The 24,902-nt window shown below is 47.6% G+C and overlaps 1 protein-coding gene across 4 annotated transcripts in view; it reads right to left on the reverse strand.

The window, feature by feature from the left end:
- LOC115092720 (disintegrin and metalloproteinase domain-containing protein 9-like) overlaps window positions 1-24,902 on the reverse strand; it is a 978,865-nt gene that overhangs the window by 150,461 nt on the left and 803,502 nt on the right. For all 4 annotated transcript variants that reach the window (XM_029603963.1, XM_029603962.1, XM_029603965.1 and 1 more), the window contains exon 17: window positions 19,521-19,601. In XM_029603963.1, coding sequence (XP_029459823.1) covers window positions 19,521-19,601 — 81 coding nt within the window. The remainder of the gene's footprint in view (window positions 1-19,520; window positions 19,602-24,902) is intronic.

A 24,902-nucleotide genomic window follows, 5' to 3' on the forward strand; every position in this document is an offset into this window, starting at 1 on the left:
AGTATATTCTGAGTAAGGTGAGACGCAACATCTACCTTAAGAAAGATATGAAGTTGAAAACGTAAAACCACTCGGTCATGGAGGAACGCAGGGTCGGATGAGTATGTAACAAGGTGTATAACTCACTGACCCTGTTGGCAGAAATGACATTTATGAGGGAAAGAATTTCCCATGCTAAACTGTGAAATGAGAGGAATGGAAAGGCTCGAACGGAGAACGTATGAGACTTATAAGGATAAGATATAAGTTCCATTCTGTGACTAGTGAAAATAGAGGCGGCTTGGTCAGTGGATAATCCATGGTAAGCTGTCTCAGAAGGGGTTTACCGTTAATCGGGTACCCCCACTCCCAAATGATACACCAATTGGAACAGAGGTGTACCTGTGTGGAAGATATCTGGGGAGCAGAATCCTAGGGAGCAAGAGAAAATAGTGGTGCAGAAAAAGAAAAAGGGTAATACCTTTTGTATGTGTCATGTGGTAAATCATGCCATTTTGAATGGTAGGATTTATGTGTGGAAGGTTTTGTGAAGCTACCAGTACCTGAGAACATCAGTGAAACTGACTTGTGAGAAGGCCAATTGGTTACTGGTGTGATAGATTGAGAAGTACCGCAAGGTTCCTCACTTTCCCCTCCCTTATTTAACATTTATCTACTCCCCCTTTGCCAACTACTCAATAACCTCAACCTTACCCACTTTATAATCGCCGATGACGTGCAGATCCTAATCCCCATCAAGGACACCATCGCCAACACCCTAAACTTTTGGAACAGCTGCCTGCACGCTATCAATCTCCTTCTCACCAGTCTCGATCTGGTTCTCAATACGTCAAAAACCGAACTCCTGGTCGTATCCCCCAATGATAATAACAATGTTGCCAGCACCGCCACGATACCACTAACAAACCAGGTAAGAGACCTAGGGACCACCCTGGACTCTAGAATGAGCTTCAAAAAATTCATTAATGCCACCACTAAAGAAGGCTTCTTCAAGCTACAGGTCCTAAAACAGATTAGACCTCTCCTACACTTTCATGATTACCGTGCAGTCCTTCAAGCCATATTGTTCTCAAAGATCGATTACTGCAACGCACTACCACTCGGTCTCCCTGCCTCCTCCACTAAACCTCTATAGATGCTGCAAAACGCAGCAGCCAGGATCCTCACAAATACCCGTCGCAGAGACCACATCACTCCGATTTTAAAATCTCTACACTGGCTACCCATCCACTATAGAATACTCTTCAAGACACTGACCATCATTCACAAAACCATATATCAGCAATCATCTCTACAACTTACCATTCCTCACGATTTCCATGCTTCATCAAGACCAATCAGATCCGCTTACAGAGACTCCCTCCAGGTTCCCCCTAGCAAATCGTTTATACACAACTCTATTAAAAAACGAGCTCTTTCCACGGCCAGACCGCATCACTGGAATTCACTCCCCCCTGATCTACGCCAGGAAAAATGCCAGTTCTCCTTCAGAAAAAAACTGAAAACCTGGCTATTCACTCAAGCATACCGCTGAAGATACTGTCTTCCTCCAGCACCGTCTGTTTCCCCTCTCCCTAGTACTTCCCTTCCTTGCCTCCCACCCCTTCCCACCCACCTGACCTCCCAGTCTCACCCTCAGTCCCCCTAAATATGGAACTGTTCGGCCAAGAAATCTGTTTTTACAATTATCTTATTATGCCAGTAACTGATCACTCAATCAACTTTTGATATCTGAACCACTGAAATGTATGTACAAACTTTATTATCTAATCAACAGTTCTCTACTCATTATTTTTACTGTTTAATCTATCCCTCTTTTCTAATGACCACGTTATTCATTCCTGTTTATTGTAACTTTTTCTACGCCTGCTCTGTTAATTGGTTCCCCCCTTGTTCATTGTAAACCGGTTCGATAAGACTTGTCTTGAGCATCGGTATATTAAAAGAACTTAAATAAAATAAATAAATAAATAAGTATGGGAAGCATACTGGTCTCGGCCAGGACATGGGTCTGAGGAACAGTGAACCCCATCCCGGTTCAACATTAGAAGAGTGCTGGCTATGAGAAGCAGCAGAAGAGACACAATTAAGAGGCCCTTGATGGAAGAAAGGCGTCTATGGGAACGCATTGGAAACATGTGTAGGGAGTAGAATCTGTGCACCGTATGGTTCGATTCAGATGCAGAGGGCAAGTTTGGTTGACCACAGCACCAGAAGATTTTTCTCGCCACACGTGTAGTCCGAGACCATTCAAGAGGATGGAACCTATATGGAGAAGGTCTGTTAGTCCTTTCAGTAAGTCTCTTAGATAAGTGGCCCGAGGATGCATAGAGTGAGCAAGGGCCAAGGGTAGAGCTGCGCAGCTTCCTTGTAGAGCAGTTAAGATGTTGTGTGTGCTTGTGTGTTGGAAAGCACATTGTCCCTATGCTGTCTGTCTGCATGCACAAAGATTTGTTGCAGAGGCAGTATTGAAAGGCATAAGGGTATAACTCATGGCTACAAACTCCAGGAAGTTCATGTGAAACTGTGCCTGGAGTGGAATAGGTGCATATTGGGTAGAGAAGCTTTTAGGTCAAACTTTACAACCCTGAGTAAATGCGAGCATGAGCAGAATCAGACTAGGTTTTGGTTCAAGATCTGCAATATGGATGAGGGACGAAAGCGGTTGAACAGCTTAGGCCCGCTGATAATGTAATTTCACTGAATCTAAATAGCAGTTTTGGATCTATGAGGAAAGTGCATAGTGAAAAAAAACCCATGGCCCGACAATGAAGAATTGAGGGGCTGAGGTTATGGAAAATGCACGCAGGGACATGTAAGAATTTATTAGAATGTCTGCGCGTATGCTGGACAAGAAGGTCATTATGACTGTGGTGTCCAGAAATGTTGGATAAGGGATTTATGGCAGTGACAGTAATCCCAGGTAGTAAACGTATAGTGAGTCATGAAGAAGTTAGAGCTCCTTGCGTGGAGTGACTGTGGTTATGCAACTGTCCATGCAAGGAAAAGCGTGAATGATGTTGCACTCCGTAGAGAAACAGCAGTCGCTGATAGTGATTCAATGAAATACTGCAGTTGCCGAAGCTGGTGCAACCAGCAGAGCTTGAGATTGTAATATTGTTGACTCACCATGAAGCACATAGAAAGATTAGAGGTAATGTACTTACTAGGGATGTGAATCGTATTTCTGACGATTGAAAATATCGTACAATATTTTCGTCGTCAGAAATCGGGGGCTCCCTGAAACCGATAGGAAAACCCCACGAAATTGTTCGTGGGGGTTCTCTTATCGTTTTGGGGGAGGGCGAGAAAAACAGCACACAAAAATAACCCCAAAACCCAACATGACCCTTTAAAACTAATCCTTTAGCTTCCACCACCCTCCCGACCCCCCCCAAAAACTTTTTACAGGTACAGGTGGTCCAGTGGGGGTCCCGGGAGCGATCTCCCGGTCCCGGGCCATCGGCTGCCACTAATCAAAATGGCGCCGATGGCCCTTTGCCCTTACCATGTGACAGGGTATCCGTGCCATTGGCCGGCTCCTGTCACATGGAGGGAGCACTGGATGGCCCGCGCCATCTTTAAAAATGGCGCGGGCCATCCAGTGCTCCTACCATGTGACAGGGGCTGGCCAATGGCACTGATACCCTGTCACATGGTAAGGGCAAAGGGCCATCGGCGCCATTTTATGCCGACGGCCCGAGAGCAGGAGATCACTCCCGGGACCCCCACTGGACCACCAGGCACCTGTAAATGTTTTTGGGGTGGTGGTGGAAGCTAAGGGATTAGTTTTAAAAGGTCGGGGCGCAGCCGATAAAAAAAAACCCGATCGGGCCGGACGAGAAAAAAATCACGATGTGAATCGGAACCGGAATCGGAACCGATTCCGGTTCCGATTCACATCTCTAGTACTTACTGCGATATGGAAGCATGGTGAAGAGAGATACCATTGTCCCCTGTGCCTTCTGAAGAAAGTTGATATTTCTAAGGTCCAGGATGGGCGGAGAGTAACTACTTTCTGTTGAAAGAAAGAATAGTGTAATTAAAACTCCCCAACCCCCACCCCCCCTGTGGTTTGTAGCGTCTGGGGGAGTGTACCGGGAACCTTGGTACAAAGTGGGGTGGACGCTCTGATATCCGGCCAGTTGGGAGACCAGGAGGTGTCCAACTGGAGGGGTTGATGTAATCTGGATATCATTTAAGCTCCCACAGGAGCATGAGCAGTAGTCTTACCCACATTTCTGTGTGCTGTACAAGGAGACATCAAGACCTGTTGTCAGGCTTCGAGGTGTACTTGCACTTGAGGTAGTAGTTGCTGGATCTTGTGTTTAGCAGATGAGCGAATGCATCTGGAACTTTGGTTCTGAATTAGGAACCAGAAACCAGAGTATTAATCAGTACAGAGTCCCGTTGCTGAAAATGGGAGGATGTCCTGATGCAATCCCAAAGAAATGATAAAGAGGTTCTCTTGGTATTGTGGCTGACATACAGGCCGATACAGTAAGGAGCGGTAGGAGGAGGTGTGTTAGTGCCGGGTGCACCCGCGTTTGCCGCACGCACAGTCCGGATCACCTACCGCTCGATACTGTATTAAATTTGCATGCAAATACTAGCCGCGTCCAACGCACGTCCATGAAGCGCAATCCAGTTTACTGTATAGGCGCTTATACAGTGCTTATACAGTATCCTGGGTGCGCTGGTACCTGTCATTTCAAATGACATTTGAAATGACAGGTACCAGGAAGTGGATACAGGAGAAGGGCTGACTGACCCCCTAACTGACCCCCTAACTCCTCCCCCTCCAGGACTCCTTCCTCTCAACAGGCCAGGTCATCCTCTCCCTGAGCCCCAGCCACCCCCTGACTCCCCCCTAACTCCCCCCAAACTTTCCGCCAGCCCCCGCTCATCTGCCCTGGCCGCGTCCATCTCCCGCGCTGACAGCTCCGGAGCAGCCCCAGTCTTCTCTCCCCTCCTCCCGGGATCAGCCGGCGGCGGCGAGAGCGGCTTCGGCAGCCCGGGGCGGATCGGGCGCTCCCCATGGCTCACTATTCTCTAAAAGGTAATGTGTGCATGCCGTGACCTCGGACGTCCAGCCGGGTGCTCAGGTCACGGCGTGCGACGTCACGGCGTGCACGCATTACCTTTTAGAGAATAGGGAGCCATGGGGAGTGCCTGATCTGCCCCAGGCTGCCAAAGCTTCTCTCGCCGCCACTGGCTGCCCCCGGGAGGAGGGGAGAGAGGACTGGGGCTGCTCCGGAGCTGTCAGTGCAGGAGATGGATGCGGCCAGGGCAGGTGAGCGGGGGCTGGCAGAAAGTTAGGGGGGGAGTCAGGGGGTGGCTGGGGCTCAGGGGGAGGATGGCCTGGCCTGTTGAGAGGAAAGAGTCCTGGAGGGGGAGGAGTTAGGGGGTCAGTAGGGGGTCAGTCAGCCCCTGGGGCTGCTCAGGAGCTGTCAGCGTGGGAGATCGGCATCCATGGACACGGCCAGGGCAGGTGAGCGGGGGCTGGTGGAAAGTTTGCTTGGTCTTGTCCCGAGGAGTTAGGGGGTCAGGCAGTGAAGCGGGGCTGGCTGGGGCTGCTCCGGAGCTGTCAGTGCGGGAGATGGATGCGGCCAGGGCAGGTGAGCGGGGGCTGGCAGAAAGTTAGGGGGGGAGTCAGGGGGTGGCTGGGGCTCAGGGGGAGGATGGCCTGGCCTGTTGAGAGGAAAGAGTCCTGGAGGGGGAGGAGTTAGGGGGTCAGTAGGGGGTCAGTCAGCCCCTGGGGCTGCTCAGGAGCTGTCAGCGTGGGAGATCGGCATCCATGGACACGGCCAGGGCAGGTGAGCGGGGGCTGGTGGAAAGTTTGCTTGGTCTTGTCCCGAGGAGTTAGGGGGTCAGGCAGTGAAGCGGGGCTGGCTGGGGCTGCTCCGGAGCTGTCAGTGCGGGAGATGGATGCGGCCAGGGCAGGTGAGCGGGGGCTGGCGGAAAGTTTGCTTGGTCTTGTCCCGGGGAGTTAGGGGTCAGGCAGTGAAGCGGGGCTGGCTGGGGCTGCTCCGTGGCCCGTGAAATTTCATCTCGGCTTGCCTGACGCTCCACACTAACGCAGGGGTAGGGGTAGGTGGTAAATTAGCAGGTTAAACGGGCGGCAAAACTGCAGGTTTAAAAAGCGATAATCGGGCCGCGTGTTACTGTATGGGAGGGAATAGCTAATCCGATCATTTACATCTCATATGCATGCCGCGGGTGGAAAGGGTTACCCGTTGATTTAAAGAGGCCGTAAGCTTGGGTTAAAGGGGATAGTGAATCGCGGGTTGGACTAACGCGGCCAAATTGTGAGTAGAAAGCGGGTTAAAAGCAGGGTAACTGCGGCCGCACTTTACTGTATTGGCCTGATAGATAGAGAGGTTCTCTTGGTATTGTGGCTGACATAGCTGGCATAGAGATATGTGACATTAATACGGTTCTTGGAAGGTACATGACCTAGAACATTTCGAACCATGTAGCCCGAATTAGAAAACACATCTCAATGGGAAAGCCGCAGAAGCGGGTACTTATCATCTGACGTGGATCGCCGAAGGACGAGCCGGTGAAGATTGCTGGCTCCGTGGATTTCAGGAGTCATCAAGGGAGTAGACGCCCGTCTCAACTCTGATGCCTGGTATGGTAGCGCAGGTATAGAGGAGACGGGCTGAGCGTGGCTGGAGCTACCACCGTAATTAGTGGAGGGCCACAATCCCGCATCGATGTCGGTGGGGCACGCCTTGGGAATAGGGAAGCCAATTAACAGCACGTAAACCTGGCCCTCATCGCAGCGGCTCGATGTCTCGTGACGCCAGTGCAGAATTCTTCGGAACTCGTTCCAGTGTTTCTGGAGCACCAAGGACTGCCAATACTGTGCGGAACAGTGTCGATGGCAGTGGTGATGTTGCTCAGCCTGAGCATTCTCCAGCATCGAGAAGGATAGCACCGATGTGCTGGATGGCATCGGTGGCGGATGGTCACCGTGTTGGTGACAATGCATGCCACGGTGCTCAGCCCGGTCTTTCCCCAGTGCCAAGATGGATGCCCTCACTGTCTTGGATGGTGACTGTTGACGGACTGCCAGCATGCCTGCACTGCTCCTGGCACTATGTAGTGTCGTAAACTAATACGGGGCTTTAATAAGAACCCAAAGCATGGAGCACTATGTTAGGCAAGGACATTACGTGGCTATGTCGGTATTGACGGTGTCGATGGCAGCCGAAGTGGCCTCGAGGGTATCGTCAAAAATATATATGAAAAAACGTCAATGATATGGGCAGCGACGATGACAGTGATGGAAGCACTGACGGCATCGGCTTAGGTATCTATGAAAACGTCGTGGCATCGAATAATCGAAAAAACATCGTTAGTATCGGAAAAATGATAGCAGCATTGACAGAGTCGATGAGCGCATCGATAAGAATGTCGAAGACACCGATGGAAGCGACGTGGGCGTCGAGGGCATCATTGTATGGAGGCGGGCGCCGACAGCATCGGTGGCATGGCCACGGGCATCGACGGCATAGCCACGGACGTCGACAGTATTGATTGGATTGACTCGGGCACCAATGGCGTCATTGGCATTGATGCCACCGACATGGGCATTGATGGTACTGACATGGGCACTGATGGAATCCATTTTGGCATCGATGGCATCGACATTGGCATCGATGCCACCGGTGGAATTGACATTGGCTTCGATGGAATCGACATTGGCATCGATTGCATTGACGGAATCGACCCTGGCATCGATGCCCATCGATGGAATCGACCCTAGCATCGAAGCCCATTGATGGAATCGACCCTAGCATTGATGCCCATCTATGGAATCGACCCAGCATGGACAATGGCATCGATGAAAATGTCCTGGGCATCGATGGAAGTGCCCTAGGCAATGATGGCATCAACTCAGGCTTGGATGGCACCGACGACACAAAAGTGTGGGTCGATGGCATCCACCCGGGTGATGATGGCACCAATGAAACCCAGGGAAAAATCAGTTCCATTTCTATCAGTGCCATGCATGAAAAACATGCATGGCACTGATAGAAATGATGCAGGGACCAATGGCATCAGTGTACCGTGGGGGGAGGGGTACCGATGGCATCTAACAATCCAGGATGGTCTGAACGGGGTACTGACGGTAGCGATGGGGGCATCGACTGCACGAGGGTACCGAGGAAATTGAAGGACCTGAAATCGACAGGGGCCCTGGTGGCAATTGAAACTGTGCCATAGCGCTAATAACCAGGCAGAGTGTCACAGAAGGACACTCGCAGGCTATGTGCGGCTAACTGAAAACATAGAGAGAGGGAAGGCCACAGTCAGTTGGCAGGCCAGGGAGGTGACAGGAACCAACCGAAAAAACAGGGAATAGTACTCACTAAGCGTTGAAAAAACGTACGCGAAGGGAGACCCGTGCAGGGAAAAGTGTTTGTGAAGTAAAAGTTTAAGTGTTTCCGTGAAGAAAAAACGGTTAGAATTTCTCACAGAGCTCCTAACCACTATGCTTACTGCAGAGCGGAAAAAAGAAGACTGAGGGAGACACCTGTGGCTCACAGGGATAATTGCGGGCTGAGCATGCTCAGTGCACTCAGTGTGCCAGTGTCAGTCAACGCCTTGTAGAAACTTTGACAGAAATGTTTTTCATACAGGGCTTCATCCTGTGATGTCACCCATATGTGAGGACTACCATCCTGCTTGTCCTGTGAGAACTGCAGAGATATTTCAGTAAATAGGATATAATAGAGTAAGTCTTCCAATATTACATGATCTGCAACTACAACAGGTGAAAGTACCAACAGTCTCTCAGTCTTCATTTGAACAGCAATTACATTTTTCAACTTCCCATATTCCACAAGTTCTTAGGATATATGGCTTACATCCTTCACACTTCCATATCCTAAATTTTCCCCTCGGTACACATTTTCAACTCCCAAACCTCTCTAACTACTAGGGACAGACCCATTACGTCCCTCAGATTTTTCTTTCTTTTAAACACCAGTCTCACATCCATGTGGGACATGTGGATTACACACTTAAAGATGAATTTTCAAAACATTATGCATGTAAAACTTAGCATATATGTACATAAGTAACCTCTATGATATGGTGTCACCTGCTATGCAGCCTCACCATACCCTGCCTTTACCTGCAATGATGCCGCCCCACTAGCAGAGGCCTCCAGCAAGCTCTGCTTCCAGCTACCTGAACCACTTTCTTACTGACTCAGCAGTTTCTGCACTACTTAAGTCAAGCTGTTCAGTCCATTGATGCCTCTTCATGGAATCACCTTTGGTTCTCTGACATGGCCATGCTTACCTTGTTCCATACCTTGTGGCTTCTGGGCCAGCTCTCACTTTATACTTTGTCTTGTGGTCTACTTAGGCCTTGCCTTGCCTTGAAGTCTCCGCCCTGTTCTTACCTTATACTTTGCTCTGTGGCCTACTCAGGTCTTTCCTTGCCTTGTGGCCTACAGGCCTTATGCCTAGTGGCCTACAGGCCTTCTGCTTTGCTGTCTTTGGGCCTCAGTGTTCTCTGTTCGGTGTTGTCCTGTCTAGACCATGTCTGATCCTGTCCTTGTCTGTCTATTATTGCCTGCCCTGTTCAATCCGGTTCCAAGTATCTATTCCTTGCCTTGCCGTTGCCTTGTCTTGCCCCAGTATGTACCTAATCCCAGTCCCTGCTCATTCTCCTGCCCAGCCTATTTCTGTATCTAGTCCTCATCATGAGCTTGGATCCAGTCCTCAGTCTGCATCCAGTCCCCAACCTGAGCCTATGTCCAGTTCCCAGTCTCTGTTCAGAATTCTGCCCAATCTGTGTATGTAGTCAGTCACAGCCCCAACGTAGTATCCTACCCAGCCTATGTCTGCATCCAGCCCCAGTCCCTGTTCAGTATCCAGTCCTAGCTCGTACCACGTATCCAGCCGTCTGTTACAGCTGTATCTGTCCAGCCAGTTCAGCTTCATCCAGCCTGCTCGAATATCCAGTCTTCAGCTTGCAGCCAGCTCTTGTAGCCAGTCCTCAGGTTCCAGCCTGCTCTGCCACAATGTCCTGGCTGTGCCTGACCTCAGTTTCTGCCTGTGCTTGCCCTGCCTTGTCCAGCTTCTCCAGCTTCATCTAGCCTGTCCTGCCTCATCTTCTACCATGATGTTCTGCCGCCAAAGCCAAACCCTACCGACCCCCAGAACCCAAGGACTCAATCTGCGGGAGAAGGTCTTGGCTAGGCAGACGATAAACCCGGCCCGACCCTACTCCTGGGGGAGGTGTTCTCCAAACTCAGCTAGCATGACACTCTACTCATGTGTAGGCCCAATAAAACAAATCGGAAGATGGTCCCACGTAGCCAAGGCAAAAAACAACAGAGGGACAACCTTATGCCGTGGAAGAATTTTATTTGAATTGCCCGACTCCAGCCGAGTTTCGCCACTTAAGGCTGCATTAGGGGCTGAATTATATAAGTAGCTCTGCACTGTTGCTTGAGTACAGTGTGTAAAACACAACATTGACTTTGTGCCGTCATCAATTTTGAAAAACAGAAAACTATAGAAATTTGCAACGCCAAATTTTGCCAGAAGAAGGAATCACTCAAGCAACAGTGCAGAGCTACTTATATAATTCAGCCCCTGATGCAGCCTTAAGTGGCGAAACTCGGCCGGAGTCGGGCAATTCAAATAAAATTCTTCCACGGCATAAGGTTGTCCCTTTGTTGTTTTTTGCCTTACTCTACTCACGTGTTCCATATTTTATAAGTCCAAAATACACGTGTATTTTCACTTTCGCCCACACATATTAATACATAAAAAAAGGGCAATGTAGGGGCATTCCCAGGCAGGACCAACAATTATTTATTATTTATTTTTAATTTTTATATACCGAGGTTCTTATAGAGACTATAAATCACTCCGGTTTACATATAACGATAAACTGCCCAACAGAGATAAGGGGCTTTACATAGAATTACACACATACATTAATAAGAGATAAGGGCTTTACATAGAATTACACACATACATTAATATTTTAAAAGACACTTATAATGTTAGGAAGCGCTAGGAGAGCGGTTTCACTTTCCAGGGGCTTGTGTGTTCTTGGATCACGGCTTGACCCCAGAGGAACTCCGAAGAGGTGCCGTGGCAGGTGAGGCATGCCCGAGCATGGGCTGGACAGGAGCGAGGCTGGACTGAAGACAGATGACTGAAGACACTGACTCTCCTCCGGACCTGCATGCTTCAGGAAGACCATCAACACAATGGTGGTCTTATGAACAGTCCTCTGACTGTTCCAAGCCCTTTCGGACCTGCCGCAGGCCGAATGGAGGCCAGGGCAGCGAAGACCGGAACATGGAGATTCAGACGAAGACTCAGCAACAAGGTACTTGGAAGCACAGACGAGACTCAGGAACGAGGTACTTGGAAGCACAGATGAGACTTAGGCAAGGTTCTAGGTATTCAGGAGAGTCAAGCAAAGTACTGGGTTGAGACTGCGACGCAGCGTGCCCTACACAGTCCACCTGCGGGACTGGTCACAGACCACGCTGGACTCGAAGAGCCTCTAGACGGGATGTGGAGCAATGAAAAGGAACATGTCTCAGAAGTTGTAGAGGCCTGCACCGAGGCACGCCCTACACAGCTGCCAGTGGCTGGTCGCGGACCACGCTGGGATGGCACAGGTTCTGGCAAAGTCTTTGGCAAGGACGGAGCAAGCACAAGGGACTCCGTAGACCAGGGATAAGGACAGAAGCGGAAGTCTCCCGGAGGCTTATGCTGCAGAAGTGGAGGAGGCATTGCATCACGAAGCACCCTACTAGCCCACCCGTGGGGCTGGTCGCGGACCATGACATGGCAAGCCAGGAAGGGACAACTGGACCACGGACATCAGGATCAGGAGAACAAACATCTGGACTGGATTATGGACATCAGGAACGGATATTAAACATCTGGACTGGAACACAGATTACAGGATCAGAGACAGACCTCAGGACTGGATCACGGACATCAGGAACAGCAGGCGGACATCTGGACTGGAACATGGACAACAGGAACTGGATCATGGACATTTGAACGAGACATGGAGCTCCAACGAAGAACAGGAAACACAGAACCTTGAAGAAGTGCTGGAACAGGGATGACTCCTGGAGTGAAGGACAGCAGGATCCCAGGAGTGTCTAACTCCTTGTGACGGCAACGCTGGACTGAATGCTGGGTCCTTTTGTAGGGCTGAAGAGGCCAACGCCCGGGGAGGAGTTAGGAGAGGGCCACACCTGGCTGGCCCTTGAAAAGGAGAATAGAGGCACGCGCCCGCGCCTAAGAAGAGCTGGAGGAGAGAAGCAGGATTGTTGGTGGCGTCCTCCCAGCCACGTGGAAGGCCCAAGAAGCAGGCAGGCAGTGGGAGCAGCCCTGCCAAGAAGCTGGAGGAAGGTAGGCTGCAGAAGCGGCTTCCAGCCGTGAAGAAATCAAACAGGGAGAGAAGGAGGGCTGCAGGCACCAGCAGGGACCAGGGCAGCAGCAGGCACCAGCAGGGACGGCTTCCCTGCTGGCTGAAGACCCCGACAAGGCAAGGACAGCTTCCTGGCCTCCCGAGGACCCCGGGAGTGGCTGCAGCGCGTCAGGAGGAACAGGAGCGGCAGTGGCACGTCCGCCGCGAAGGAAGCAACGCCAGCGGCCCGACTAGCCGTGGCAAGGTAGGGGACCTGCCCGCGCTCCTCTCATCACAGATGAGAGTTGAATATCATTAGCTGAGTAGAATTCTTCATTCATCATCATATCCACATGATAGCATTGTTGTTAACATTCAACATTCATTGAAAACTTTTTTTGAAACATTGCAACCCCCATTTTATACTCCATAAATTAACGTGAATATTTAAGATGTAACACGTAGTTCAACTCTCATCTGTGATGTTATGGGCTGCATCAGGGGGGCAAACATGTAACACGTAGTTCAACTCTCATCTGTGATGTTATGGAACATCACAGATGAGAGTTGAACTACGTGTTACATCTTAAATATTCACATGTTAATTTATGGAGTAAAAAGTAATGCAGTTTGAAAGGAAGTTCCTTGGAAACTAGTAACACCATCCCCTGAGCTAGAGTTTCTTACTCAAAATACAGCGTGTGTTGGGACGGATGGAGTTTGTCACAGCTGCTACTTAAAAGAAAACTTATGTCAGCCTCAGATTTGAGATAAGTGACATTTTACTTGCATAAAAAATCCTAAAAAATGTGATGGAGTCCATGGATGGATAAGATATGATAGGACCGATGATTATATGTAAAGCAACAAAGGTGTGTATATGATGATAGCGTTGTGAGAAACAGTTTTAGTGGAATCTTGGGCCGGCCTGCAGGAGACTGGAGGAAGATGGACTATAGTCTCTTCTAGGGACAGGCCGGGAGGCAGATACCAGGCAGGAGGTGGACAAACGAGCTTCACCCTGGAAGCCGGTACTCCCCCGGGAGGAGCCCGTAGGAGCCCAGCCGCTGGGACTTAGGGGGTTCAACCTGGAAGCCGGTACTCCCCCGGGAGGAGCCCAGGCGCTGGGACTTAGGTAAACGGAGCCTGGATCCAACGCAGGGCGGATACTGGAACTGGACTGGAACTGAAGCAAGACAAGTTACTGGAACCGGACTGGAGCTGAAGCTAGACAGGTACTGGAACCGGACTGAAACTGAAGCAGGAGAGGTTACTGGCACCGGACCGGAGCTGAAGCAAGACAGGTACTGGAACCGGACAGGAACTGAAGCAAGACAGGTTACTGGAACCGGACTGGAACTGAAGCAAGACAGGTACTGGAACCGGACTGGAACAGAAGCAAGACAGGTTACTGGAACCGGATTGGAACTGAAGCAAGACAGGTTACTGGAAGCAAGCAGGAACAGAGGCAAGACTCGAGAGCCAGAGCGCAGCGAGTCTCAGGCAGGAACGAAGTTGCTTGGGCAAGCACACTCCGGGGCTCGGAGCAACTGAGAACCGCAAGGAACCCTGTTGCAAGGCAAAGTTCTGGGATCCGCGGCGGCCTTACATAGGCTGCTGCGTCTGACGTCAGGCGTGAGGCGGAGTCTTCTGTGGCGGGGAAAAGGCCTTCATAAGTGCGGCTCTTGCGCGTGCGCGCGCCTAGGAAGGCGGCATCCCGGAGGGGCTTCTCAGCGGCGTCCCTCCCGCGGGAACGCCGCAGAACAGGCCATTGACTCCCCAAGGCAGAACGGGACCATCGAGGTAAGGGCCAGGTCGCGACACTCGCGGCCGGGACCGTAACAGGTAGTGCTTAATATGATGGCCCTTTATGCTGAATATCATTATATATAAGTTTATTTATTTATTTAGCATTTTTATATACCGATATTCAAGTAACAAAGTTACCAATCAAGTCGGTTTACATTACAACAATAACATGACATGAGGGTGTCTTACAATAAACAGGATGATCGAACTTGGATATAACAAACTGGGTTTAACAGCAAAATAAGATAGGTAAGGAGACCAGTGAAGCCTAATGTTAGAAGGAGTAAAGATCAGCAAGTTAATAGTAGGGTAGAAGGTATCACGATTTAACTACATCAGGTAAAAAGGGCGAGTGATTCTCTTAAGGAGTTATCAATGACTAAGATCACTGGTGAGAAATCTAGTAGGATTTTGAGTTAGGAGAAGGCTTGGTTGAACAACCAGGTCTTGAGTCTTTTTTTAAAGGTGGATGGGCATTGTATTAGCTTGAGGTCTGGAGGAAGAGAGTTCCAAAGCTTAGGTCCGGCTGTGGAGAAAGCTCTTTTGCTTAATGATGTTTTGATCGGTTGGGCCTGTAGATTGTCTCTGTATGCTTGTCTAACCGGTCTGGAGGAGATGCGAGGTTGAAGTGGGAACCTGAGGTCCAGGGGGGTGGTGTTATGAGTCGCTTTGTGGATTGATGATAGTGCTTTGAACAGAATTCTAAATTTGATTGGGAGCCAGTGTAGGTTCTTCAGAATTGGTGTTATATGGTTTCTTTTGTTAGTTTTGGTTAGAATCCTTGCTGTAGCATTTTGTAACATCTGAAAAGGTTTTATTGTGCTCGTGGGAAGGCCGAGTAGTAGTGAATTACAGTAGTCAATTTTAGCAAAAATGATTGCCTGTAAAACTGATCGGAAATCTTGGAAGTGGAGGAGGGGTCTCAACCTTTTCAAGACTTGAAGTTTGAAAAAGCAGTCCTTTACCTTATTGTTGTATTGTACGGTGGTTGTTTGTTTCTTCATAATTGTTTTTTGTTTCTTCATAATTTTTCTTCATAATTGTTTTCTTGTGGCAATTTATTTAATTATACTTTATTTTATCTCATTTTTAACCTTTTATTATTTTATCTTACTACTAGCCGTTAAGCCCGTTAAAACAGGCGAAATTCCATCGGTCAGACCAGCACGGTTAGAGCCGCTCTGTTCTCCACAACTTCCCTTTTCCTTCCATCCTCTCTCACCTCATCTACAACCCCTTCCCTCTCCCAGCCCTCCTCCACTCTTTTTTCTCTTCTCCAGAACTTCTTACCCTTCCCACTAGTTCAGTCATATCCTCTTCCCTTCCCCTCTCACCTTCCCTTTCCTTCCCCTTCTCCCCTCTCCCTCAGCCCTCCTCCACTCCCTTTTTCTCTACTCCACTTTACCCTTCCCACTTACATCCTCTTCCTTCCATCCCTTCTCATCTTCCCTTTCCTTCCCCTCCCACCTCCTCAACCCCTTCCTTCTCCCTCAGCCCTCCTCCACTCCCTTTTTCTGTATTCCACAACTTTACCCTCCCCACTTACATCCTCTTCCTTCCCCTCCCACCTCCTCCACAACCCCGTCCCTCTCCCTCAGCCCTCCTCCACTCCCTCTTCTTCTCTCTGGCCTGCTTGACACTTAGATACCGACGCCGCTGCTCCATGGGAAGTCTCCGGGGGTCTCTCGCGTGTGCCTCTCCCAAGCCCAGTGGAGAGGCGCGCGAGAGAGAGAGACTCCCGGCGACCTCCCATTTCTTTGTCTGTGCCGCCGCTGCTTCTCCCCGCGCGTGCGAGAGAGAGACCCCTCGGAGACCTCTTGTGCTGCCGCCACTGCTCCTCCTCGCCGTTTCCAAGACAGCCGTCCGCTGGACTTCCCTCTGACCGACGTGCTCTCGCGCATGCGCAGTAGAGCTGCTCTCTACTGCACATTTGCGGCACGTCGGTCCAAGCCCATTTATATGGTAGATTGTTATATATTTTGTTAAATGTTGTTTTATGTATTTTAAATCATAAACCGGTATGATTGTACCAGAATACCGGTATAGAAATTAAAATAAATAAATAAATAATATTGAATGTGTGGGCAAGGCTGACAGTTCAGCAGGGAGATTCAAAATCTTAAGGATACACATGTCTTCCACTTTGGGGTCAGAGTTGGGGGTCCTTGTGAACTGCAACAATGAGCACCACAGCCATCTTTTCTATGAACTTGGAATCTGTAAAGTCTTCTGGCAGCAATATTTGATCCGGTTTACCTAGAGGTAGGTCAGCAGCATACCAGTGGAGCTGTCTGGGGACTTCTCTGGGATGGGACACTGCACCAAGAGGAGGACGGTGAGACTGGAGGGCTCTGCAATCTGGATGGAGCAGATATGGGTGGGGGATGTTTACTTCATGCCAACAAATGTAGCTGTCCCAATAAAGAAGAAGTGGGTAACGGTGGAGCACCCAGAATCACTCTCTGTGGTTAAAATGGCAGAATGGGATAGGCCTACAGATAAGACTAAAGAAGTGGCTAAGGAAGCAGCTCTGGTTCCAGGAAGAACGATAAGAAGGAACTGTGAGCAATGCCAGTGATTTGCTCCATTGCCAGTTGCGACCTCTGAGTTGGTGTCAAAGGGGCATCATCTTCAGAAACCATTCTCCCCCTAAGAGTTGGATTACAGGCCAGAGGAAGTATGGAACAGATAGGGTCTAGAGACTGCAATTGTAAGCCCTGGGAAAGTAATTGTGAAACTGGCAAGGCCTTAGTGATAAGAGGCGAAAGCTGGAGGAAACTGTCTGGCTTAGAAGTGCTGAAGCTGGATTAGAGCTGGGTAAAGTATAGCAGCTCTCAGTTTGTCCCAGGCATCATGCTCTACAGGCCTGACCAGTAGTACTGGATAAGAAATAGGGTGCTTGGAGTGCCAGGAAGTGGCAAACTGCAGAGATTGCAGTGATAGGCGAGTAGCCTTGTCAGAACTAATGGGAAGGATGGAATCTTTCTGCACCATATGCATTGTTTTTGTAACCAATTGCATTGATGATTGTGCCATAGAACCCACAAAGGATTGTTTTGCATTCATCAAGAGATGCTGCATATCCTATGGTGTTAACCTCAATGCTCCATGCGTCGATGTTTGGTACGTCAAGAGCTCCGGTGGTTTGTGTGCCAGCCCCTTCAAAGGATCATGTGCTGAATGCTTCAGTGCATCATGCATCAAGCACTTAAATGCATCATGCTTCAAGGGATGTGATGGGCTCTCCATCAGGCACTTCGATGTGCTGTGCATCAGATGCTTTTTTGCACTATGCACTCCAATGCACCATGTGTTGCGAGCTCCAATGCACCATGCGTTGGACGTTCCAATATGCCCTGTGTGTTGAACATTCTGATGTGCCTTGCTTCGTTTTCTTCAACGCATCCTAAACTGACACACTCTTCGATCGATGTTGTGTCAGGGTCTTTTTCTTTTTGGACAACACTGGCGCAAACTGAGTTGACTGTATTGAGGAGTCCTAGTGCATAGCTTTGGTCGGCCCTTTGACCCCAGCTCCTTAGAGCGAAGGTATTTAGGACTCAATGCACCTGTTGTTTTCTAGTCCACGTTATCCCAGTGTGAAAAAGTTCCAGATGAAGATTTACTCTGGTGGCTTTTAGAAGATCTTGAGTGATGACTTCTGGAAGCAGACCTGCTTTTACTTCATGCCCAGAGGCCTGTGAATTCGGAAACATCTTGCACAATTCACAAATTAAAGTGGTTGTGATCTGAACTGAGAAAAATATAACCCTGGTCATGACCATCCATTATTGACATGATCTGGGCTGCTGTCATAGGATTTAAAGCCTGAGAACTGAGAAGTTTGAGAAACTTTGATACAACAAAAGATTTTTCTCTTTTTTTTATGGGTTCAAGGAAAAAAAGACAACATAACACTGAAAAGTGCAATGTTGGGTCACTGTAGCAGCACGGAGTAATAAAAAGAATCAAATTTAACACAAAAAAATTTAGGAGAGACAAAGACCATCCATGCATAGTGCAAACAAAAACAGACTGAGGATACTGCGACAACACTCATATGTTAACTCCTGCACATGCTCAGTAGAGCTGAAAGCTCGACTAGCTTGGAGAGACAAGTTCGTTTGGTGCTGTCAGATGACATCACCCATAGATTATGGCTAATTCAGCCTGCTTATTGATGGAAAAAGCTTTTAGTATTTTCTACTTCCATTATATGCTAATTTTCTGGCATTAAAATCAGTGGATCAAGATTTTTTTTTCGGTTGCTGTGCAGTGCTGTGAACAGCTCAAGCTGTTTTCAAAATGGCTGCTGTTCCAGAGTGCTTAATTTATTTGTCTGTTTTGATTTTGAGGAATCCTTTGTACCAATTTTGGCACAGAGGCAAGCTGAGCATTGTTTGCTGTTTGCAGGTGCAGATTGTCTACACTTACATGTGACACAGCGGTTTTATTCCAACATTAAGCTTTCTTAAATTTATAGCAAATGACTTTTAAAGTGGTTTCTTTCTTAGGGAAATCCAGGCAGTATTTGCCCCTGCAATATATTTAGATTCCTCCTTTCTGAATATCTAGTTCTTATAAAACCTCTTTTTTTAATGCTTATTGAGAAACAAGGGAGGGTTTGAAGGAGCATCAGCAATTTCTCAGAGGATCCTCTAGCTTACATGATTACTCAAATCCCCTTTTAGGCACTACCAGCATCTCTTATTGGAATGGCAGCAATGAATTAAGGGCTTGCTACTCTGAAATATTTCAGATGCCTGACCCACCAGCAGCCAAGAAAGTGCAGTATTAGCTACAAATTTTAATTTGTTTGAATTAATCTTTAAAGACCAGTGTAAATGAAAAATAAAAAACTGCTACATCAGTGCTCTTCCATCTGCTAGAGGCAGAGAATATGGAATTTAACTATCATTGTACCACATTTAAGTAATGATGATGGCACAGAAAGTCATGTGCTGTGCCTCCATCTGCTGGAAGGGGAACATAACCCAATTGTTCCTGACTGGTGTAGCAGGATGAGAAGGAAAGAGGAGATATGATAGAGACTTTTAAATAACTCCAGTGAATAAATGCAGATGAGTCAGGTCTCTTTCAAATGAAAGGAGGCTCTGGAACAAGGGTCATGAAATGAGGAATGAAAGGGGGTAGACTCAGGCATAATATATATAAACATTTGCTTTGAAAACTTGAGCAAAGAATGTGATTCAAAAGTATCTGTGAACTTTGCACCAATGCAAGTAGTTTGAAAATTGCCCCATAAATATATATAAATATATGCTTTAATTACTTACTCCACGTCCATTGCATTTAGTTGCTTCATTACACTTAACATTCAAGTCTTTGATGTCTATACACTGATGATTTCTACATAACTAAAAAATAATAAAGTACCAGTTATACAAGAAGTTTAATTATGCTGGACAAACAGTTTTGGAAAAATCTATAACAGGTCAAAAACAAAAAAAACAAACAAATCTGATCTTCCCAATTATGGCCCATAGCACAAACATTATTACATAAACTATGAATTTAAATTTTTTTTTAAAATAATTTTATAATTGCGATTTTTTCATAGTCCTTCCACTTCTGAGGTTAGATAGTTTCTGTAACCCGAACGCTCTTCCTACTGAAATCTGGTTTAATTACAAAATAGTATATAAAATTGGGCGTGCTATCACATAGTAATAAGATCAAATGACCAGCCAGTAAGATTTGTAGCACACTCATCTAGAGGGACTAATTATTGATGAAAAGACTATTATCACAATTAATATTTTTATTTAATGAAAGGTTGATAAGTTCATTAGTAAATTTCTCTGCTTTCCAAGAGTGGTGACTCCTCCAATATAAATACCACTTTCTGACCATGACAGAGGGACCACATGTATCTGGTTCAGTGACACTCTCTGGAAAATGATAACTATGAATCATTTGCGCTACAACTGTAGCTTTAGAGTGTCAACAGAATCCATTTAGGACTCCTGCTTATGTAGCTCTCCTGATACATTATTATTTTCTTATGTTTCAGGAAGTCACTGGATTCTTTGCTGACTACCATGTAAAAAAACAGAAAAAAAATCAGACCTTAGTGTAACTCTTAGGTAGGGCTGGTTTTAGCTTTTTTGCTGCCCCATGCAAACAAGAAGCACACTGCCTCCCCCCCCCCCCGGGTCCACCCCCTCTCCTCCGGAACTCATGGCCAATGCATGAGTACTAGATGCCCTAGCATCCCCTCCCCCACTCCGGCCTTCTACAAACATACAATTACAAATTATGCATATATAATAGCATATTTTGCATTTAAATAACATTCAGAGTACAGTCTTCTCAGGCGAAAATATCCCCACAACCTGTATACTACATCCACATGCACTGCTGTGGTGCCAACCTGAAAACCCTGCAAAAACATCCACACGCCACCAGGCCCACTGCAACGCATGTTGAATGTAGGCACAACTCCCAGAAAAACATAAGCAAACAACCACAACACAGCAAACCTTACATGCCAAAACAGCACCAACTGCCAGCGCTTAAACAACAATCCCGCCCATGAAAAAGTAACACTGCAAATACAACACCAGCTCCCAAAATACCAATACACCTCCTAACAGGAAAATGGAATAAGCCAGGTTGCCACACAACCCCACACAGAAGCCACACCAGCAGAGCACTTCACCTCTGCCACACATGCAAAACACTGACAGACCCCTACCAAATAAGAACATAAGAACATAAGAAAATGCCATACTGGGTCAGACCAAGGGTCCATCAAGCCCAGCATTCTGTTTCCAACAGTGGTCAATCCAGGCCATAAGAACCTGGCAAGTACCCAAAAACTAAGTCTATTCCATGTTACCATTGCTAATGGCAGTGGCTATTCTCTAAGTGAACTTAATAGCAGGTAATGGACTTCTCCTCCAAGGACTTATCCAATCCTTTTTTAAACACAGCTATACTAACTGCACTAACCACATCCTCTGGCAAAAAATTCCTCGTCGCTCCTATAGCCCTATAAAAGGGCTCTGCTTCCACTCCTCGGAGCGTTCGCATCGGATCTTCACAGTTGTCTGTGATCTCTTCTCTGGTCAAGGTCCTCCGTGGTCTCCTCGTGTCTAAATGTTTCTTCGTTGGATGTTCTTGATGTTCCTGGTCTTGTTCTTCATGGGAGCTCCTTCTTCTCCTGTCCTGTGTTCCTGATGTTCCATTCCTGATCTTGATGTTCCAGCTTCCGGCTCTTTGTCCTGCTTCCAGGTTTCCCTCTTGTCCACTTTTCCTGGTGTGCCACTATCATGGTCCATAACCAGCCCATGGGGGGATGTGTAGGGCACTTTGTGGCACAAAGCCTGTCTTCTCGTCTGTAGCGCAAGTCTCCGGAAGGCCCTTGCTTTTAACACCGAGGTCTGTTCCTCAATCCTGAGTCTTCAATCCTTGAATCCTGTTCCTGGTCTTCAAAGTTCATTGTTTCTGCTTCCGTCCATGCCCTAGACTCAAGCCAGAGCCAGCTCTGCTTCAACATGGTCAACGACCAGCCACGGGTTGTTGTGTAGGGTGCACCTCGGTGCAGGCCTCTCCTGAATCTTCGTCATGTTTCCAGTTTCAAGTCTTCATCTTCTCATCTGAGTCTTTCAAGTTCCTCGAGTCTTCGTCTGAGTCTTCCTCAGTTCCATATCTCGTCATGTTCCTGCCCTCAGCCTCCATCTGGCCTCACACACTCATCATTCCCATGCAGCGAGTCCGGAAGGGCTGAGTAGCTGGAGGGCTACTCCTGAGACCAGCATTGTGTTGCTGGGTCTCACCTGTGCGTGAAGGTCCAGTGGAGGTCTGAGCCTGCCTTGTTCCAGTGCCTATGATGCTCTCGTCATGATCCTGGTCTCGCTTTGTTCCAGCTCCAGCCATGGACACTCTCACCTCCCACGGTGTGTGTCTTGGGGCTCCTCCTTGAACCGCACCATTGTCCAAGGGCTCACATCCCCCCACAGCAAGTGACTGCACCCCCGTGCTTATAACAGGATGCTAAGGCCATGAGCTCGGTGGATGTGTTCCTGTGATAGGCTCAAGTTTTGGACCCTTTTGATATCTTGTTCCTTGTCAAGAATTTTTTAAAGTTTTCTGGACTTTTTTTCTGATCTTTGCCAAGAAGTTTTTCAATTTGTGTCTGGATTTTTTATTTTTTATGACAGACAGAAGGCGCCTGCTTTTGTTTTCAATCATCCACTCCTTTTTGGAGCACCTGTCATTATGCCTGGGTTTATTTTTTCTCGACCTACAGGAGGCACCTGCATCGAAGTCTCTCAAGCTCTTTAGTTTGTTCCTGGAGCTTTCTTTGTTCCATCGATGGCCTCTGCTTTAAGAACTCATTTTGATCCTTGCCAGTGTTCAGATTTTTTCCCTGGGTTTATTTTCTCTCGACCTGCAGGAGGCACCTGTACTCAGGATTCAACCTTTAGTCTATTTCAAGTTTGCTGGCTTTTTCATCAGCAGTCCTTTACCGGTAGGGGGTGCCTGCATCCGATTCCCAATATCTCAATTGTTCCATTTTCGTTGGTTTTTTTCACGACCGGCAGGAGGCGCCTGCACCCAAGACCTGGTTTCCTGCAGTTCTGGTCTGCCTCACTCTGCTTCCAGAGATTGTCATTGCTTTTGCTTACTAACCATACTTCAATTGACCTATGGGCTGTAATCCTTGATGAGTTCTAGAACTCCATCTTCCTCTTCTGTGGTCTTCTGACAATATCTCCCATTGCTTCCTGCTTTGGATATGGAAAGTCATCTCTAATCTTGCAGGACGAATGTCATCGCCACTCTTCAGTTAATGTCCCTCAGTATTCTCATCCTTCTGGAGTTCTTGGGCCTATGGCTCTGAACCCTCCTTGGAAATCCAAGACCTCTTCTCAGTTCCTTCGTCCATTCAGTTTATATTCTTTGGTCATCACTCAATGGATTTTCTATTGCATTTCCATTTTTAATCCAAAGGGCCAACATTGCTCTCCTTAAGTGGACTTCCTCAATTCCATCTTGGAATTTCTTCGCAGGTTGAATTGTCCTCCAAAAGAGTTTTTTTCATCCATACATTCTCTATGCTGTGGGATTGGAAACAGGATGCTGGGCTTGATGGACCCTTGGTCTGACCCAGTATGGCAGGTTCTTATGTTCTTATGTTCTTAAGTGCCTTCAATCTGTTCTCCAGTTACTCCAAGTCTGCTGGCAATCCTATTCCCACCGATAGCTTATTGGATGGAAAGAAGTATTTCTCCGTCCCGAAACCACTTCAGTCATTCCTCTTGTACCACCAAAATTGCTGGCAATGAAGCCATGTCTTCCATCTATCCAACCACCTTACCACTAGAGGTTCTACTGTCAGCTACGTAGCCATGCTAATCAATGTGTAAGACTCTGTTCTTGCTAGTTCTTCTTGAAGGGATGACTTCCAAATTCAAGATTCGTGTTGTAACACACTGCAGTAACCAGGAGCATGACTAGCTCCATCCTGGTGTACACTGAAAGACAAGGCAAATCAGATTTCAGCCCATGTTGTTGCCTCAATGAGATCAGATCTACTCCCTGTCTTCATGGACTGCAATTTACACATTGCTAATACTATCTCTTGTTGGAACCACCCTAGTTTCTAGAGACCAACATCTTGTCTTGTATATCTTCTAAGTAAGATTTAATCCTGAAATTCCTTCTTGGGCAATTGTCTTACCATCTTCTAGTGTAAGGTCAAGTTCCACTTTCCACTGAGTTTTCATCTAAAAGCCACTCTGTTGCTTATGAGTCTGCTCTTTGGAACCTGCTGTTGGTAAACCTGTTTCCAGTTGGCTTGTCCGATTCAACTCCATGCACCATCAGATGCCAAAGGATGTAATGGTATTTCTTCAAGTTCAGCTTGTTGCCTTCAGTGTCTTCTTCTGTGATTTCTATTTAGTCATTCCTGTTTCCAGACCATTTGGCCTACTCAAGAACCACCTGTCGCTAGTTATGCAAGCCCGGCTACTCCTCTACCATCGCTACTGCTATAGAAGACATCAGCTTTACTGTGTTCTGCAATTCCACTTCAATCAATTAAGCATCTAGGAATCAAATTTATCCTCTAAGATGCTGCTTCTGATCTAGTTCCTTTCAGTCATCAGAGCTCACTTCACCAATACCAGCTTGCCGTCCGATTTAAGCATTTCAACTCTTCCAAACTATAAGGACATGCAGTGGTGTGTTAACTGTATAACTAGAATCAACTTTAATGTGCTATACTACAGTTACAACCAACTGAGAGCTTAAGAATTGAACCGATCCTCTAAGCTGGGTCATGTTTATAATTGTCTTCGTCATGTCTTCAGTATATTTCAATACCTCATTGTTTCAGCTCCTTCCAAGCATTTTGAGATCCTGTGTTTGGGCCCCCAAGTTCCCCAGCTGGTATGGAAGATTTGCCTCCTGGTCTTCTACCAAAGAAAAGAGACTTTGAGGGGGGCTTTGAGGTGGGGTTGCGGTTATGGTTGCTGCTCACAGAGCCCAACCCATGAGCAACCCCTCTCACCTCTGTGCTGCCTGCCACACCGGTTGGGCCTGTGCCCGACCACCTTTCCTCCTCCTTTGTGGCCACCGCCGTGGCTTCCCTCCATGGTGTGGAGCCGCCGCTGATGCCACTGTCTGCAGCAAGAAGGGCCGCCACTGTC

Source organism: Rhinatrema bivittatum, chromosome 5, assembly GCF_901001135.1.
Source record: "Rhinatrema bivittatum chromosome 5, aRhiBiv1.1, whole genome shotgun sequence".
In the NCBI taxonomy this organism is placed as follows: Eukaryota; Metazoa; Chordata; class Amphibia; order Gymnophiona; family Rhinatrematidae; genus Rhinatrema; species Rhinatrema bivittatum.